Source organism: Trichechus manatus, unplaced genomic scaffold (assembly GCF_000243295.1).
Source record: "Trichechus manatus latirostris isolate Lorelei unplaced genomic scaffold, TriManLat1.0 scaffold00288, whole genome shotgun sequence".
In the NCBI taxonomy this organism is placed as follows: Eukaryota; Metazoa; Chordata; class Mammalia; order Sirenia; family Trichechidae; genus Trichechus; species Trichechus manatus.
In genome coordinates, this window is record NW_004444224.1 from 1,813,087 (window position 1) to 1,816,050 (window position 2,964).

General features: G+C 41.6%; 1 protein-coding gene across 1 annotated transcript; it reads left to right on the plus strand.

Annotated features, from left to right (window-relative positions):
• Nucleotides 1-1,471: 1,471 nt before the first annotated feature.
• On the plus strand, nt 1,472-2,609 carry LOC101341454 (C-reactive protein-like). The gene is made up of 2 exons (XM_004390229.2): nt 1,472-1,702; nt 2,005-2,609. Exons 1-2 carry the CDS (start codon nt 1,639-1,641, stop codon nt 2,607-2,609), a joined length of 669 nt encoding a protein of 222 aa, XP_004390286.1. The 5' UTR covers nt 1,472-1,638.
• Nucleotides 2,610-2,964: the final 355 nt, after the last annotated feature.

Consider the following 2,964-nt stretch of genomic DNA (forward strand, 5'->3'; position numbering starts at 1 on the left):
TGAAGCCATTACATTAAGCCAGTATTGTATTTTAAAAATCAGGTTCAAGAAGTTTGGGAAAGTGTGATTAAAAAGAAAATTTTGAAAATTCTTTACACCATTAAAAAAACAAACCTTCTCTGAAATGTACTAAAATTTCTAACAGCCCTTTCTTCTTATGTGTTTAGAATATGTTATGCACCTGTTGGTTGGTTCTTCCAGTCAACAGTGCAACAGCATCAATGATCAATTATCATTGAATATCAATGGGAAAGTTCAGGATGAGGCTATAAAGAATAAACTCAAGATTCTTTTTACATGCAATTATGTTTTAGATATTAAAAAAAGAACAAACTTCACATGTGTTTCATAGGGTCTTCAATGGCTGATTTTGCAAAAGTAGATTGCCAGACCTTTCTTCCAAGGTGCCTCTGGGTGGATTTGAACGACCAGCCTTTCTGTTAGCAGCCAAGCGCTTAGCTGTTGAGCCACCCAGGGACTCTTAATGTTTTATATAAACCAAACTCATTGCGGTAGAGTCAATTCTGACTCATAGCGATCCTACGGGACAGAGTAGAATTGTCCCATAGGGTTTCCAAGGAGTGGCTAGTGGATTGGAACTACCCACCGTTTGGTTAGCATCCTGAGCTCTTAGCCACTTTGCCACCAGGGCTCCATGTTTTATATAGGAACTTATAAATTGCAAATTACTTTTGTACCTAAGTGTATGTCTCAGGATGTCTAACTGATATTGTTCCCTGTTGGGGGCATTCTGGGAGTGAAGCCAAATGGCCATAGTCAGGCTGACTGTCCTAGTCCTAAAACGAAGCAATAGCTTTTGGAGCTTCAAGGACTACTCATTTTCATTCCTTTTGTTCTTGCTTCTTAATTACACACACACACACACACACACACACACACACACACACACATACTTCATTTTAGAAGCGATATAACCTCATTATGAAATGGTGTTGGGGGAAGAAAAAAGAAATCCTCTATAATTCCATTACCATATTAAGAACAATTATTATTTGGGGGTAATTCCTTAGAGTTTTTCCTAAACTGATTTATTTGTTTTAAAAAATAGCATATAAAAATTTTATTTTCTCTCTCACCATCATATCATAAGGACTTTTACATGTTGTAGCAAACAATTCACAAGCAACATTTAAACGGTCACCCATTCTGTTTAGTGGATGTATACAATTTACTTAAACATGCCCCAATTTTCTATTTTTCACTATTTGAAGTCATGTTAAATGGTTGTCTTTGTGAATAAAGCTTCCCCTACTTCCATATTTTGCATCATTTTCTTAGAATAGATTCCCAGGATGTGACAATCCTAATTCACTCGTCACTGCTATGCAGAGCTACGGGAGCACCAGCAGGCATGGTGGAGTCTCTAATAAATAACCCATATTGATCTCTCGTTTTATGATTTATCTTGCTTTCTTTGTCTTAGAATTTTGATTCATGGCTCTACAGGACAATTTTGGTAAATCATTTACCCATCAGCAGAGAATGCCCTGACTGCTGCACAGATAAGTTCAAGGTGGAGCAGAGGATCTCAAACATACAAGCTTGGACTCTAAGCTCCTGACACTTTCTCCAAGGGGATAATTGAAGTTCTGGCCACACGGAGAGCAAGGAGGGAACATGGAGAAGCTGTTGCTGTGTTTCCTGGCCTTCCTTAGCCTCCCCAGTGCTTTTTCAGCGATAGGTAAGATGCTGCTTTAGGTGGTAGCTGAGCTCTCATCTAAAGGTTATGACTGTGCAAAGCCAAGTTAGGGACAATGGCCAGCATTGAGGGCGGTCGTGGTCTGGGGAAGAGGTCAGTCTGAGGTTCCCAGGATATGATGGTCCTAATCCACCAATTACTGTCACATAGACCTGCTGGAGCACCAGCAGGCTCCATGGAGTCTCTAATAAATGTCCCAATCTCTCTATGTGAGTGAGGAAATACATCTTTGTGGTCTAACAAGCTTAACCACCAACCTTCCCTCTGTCTTTCCTATCTTACAGACATGAGCAAAAAGGCCTTTGTCTTCCCCAAAGAGTCAGATGATTCCTTTGTAAGGCTGATATCACAGCAAAAACAGCCACTCAAGGCCTTCACTGTGTGCCTATATGTCTATAGTGACCTGCCCCGCGGATATAGCATCTTCTCTTACAACACAAGAACACAAGACAATGAGATCCTTCTCTTCAAGGAGAAGACTGGAGAATACAGCATATCTGTGGGTGGGACTGACATATTTTTCAAGTATCCTGGTAATTCTGCACCATTGCATATGTGTATCACTTGGGAGTCGGTCTCAGGAATTGTTGAACTCTGGGTGGATGGGAAGCCCATGGTGAGAAAGAGTCTGAAGAGGGGATATAGTGTGGGATGGGAGGCAAACATTGTCCTAGGGCAGGAGCAGGATTCCTTTGGTGGAAACTTTAACAAAGAGCAGTGTTTGGTGGGAGAAATTGGAGATGTGAACATGTGGGACTTTGTATTGTCACCAGGAGAGATTCGTAGTGTCTATTCTGGTGAGAGCTTCAGTCCTAATGTTCTGACCTGGCGGGCGCTGGCATATGAGATGTATGGTGAAGTGTTCACCAAGCCACGGCTGTGGCTCTGACACCTTGCCGTGGATCCTGAAAGTGCCTCCTGGAGACTGGCACTTTTCATTTCCCTTGACTCAGGCTCTGGTGTCTTTTTGTCCCATATCCATGGCTCTTATGCCTGGGGAAACAGTATTTCCCCTCTTTCTTCTCCAGTCTGTTTTCTATCAGCATACGGTGCAGTGCAGAGAGAAGGTCTCAATCATGGGCAATTAAATCAAATTCTCTGCGGATGGGACCCAAGAATCAGTGCTTCTTAAAGCTCTCCAAGTGATTCCAATGTTCAGCCGAGGCTGAGAAGCATTGTATCTAAGCATCTGTTTAAGAATAAGTGAGTGAACTTTTTTTCTCCCAAAAGATTGCATGAGTTTA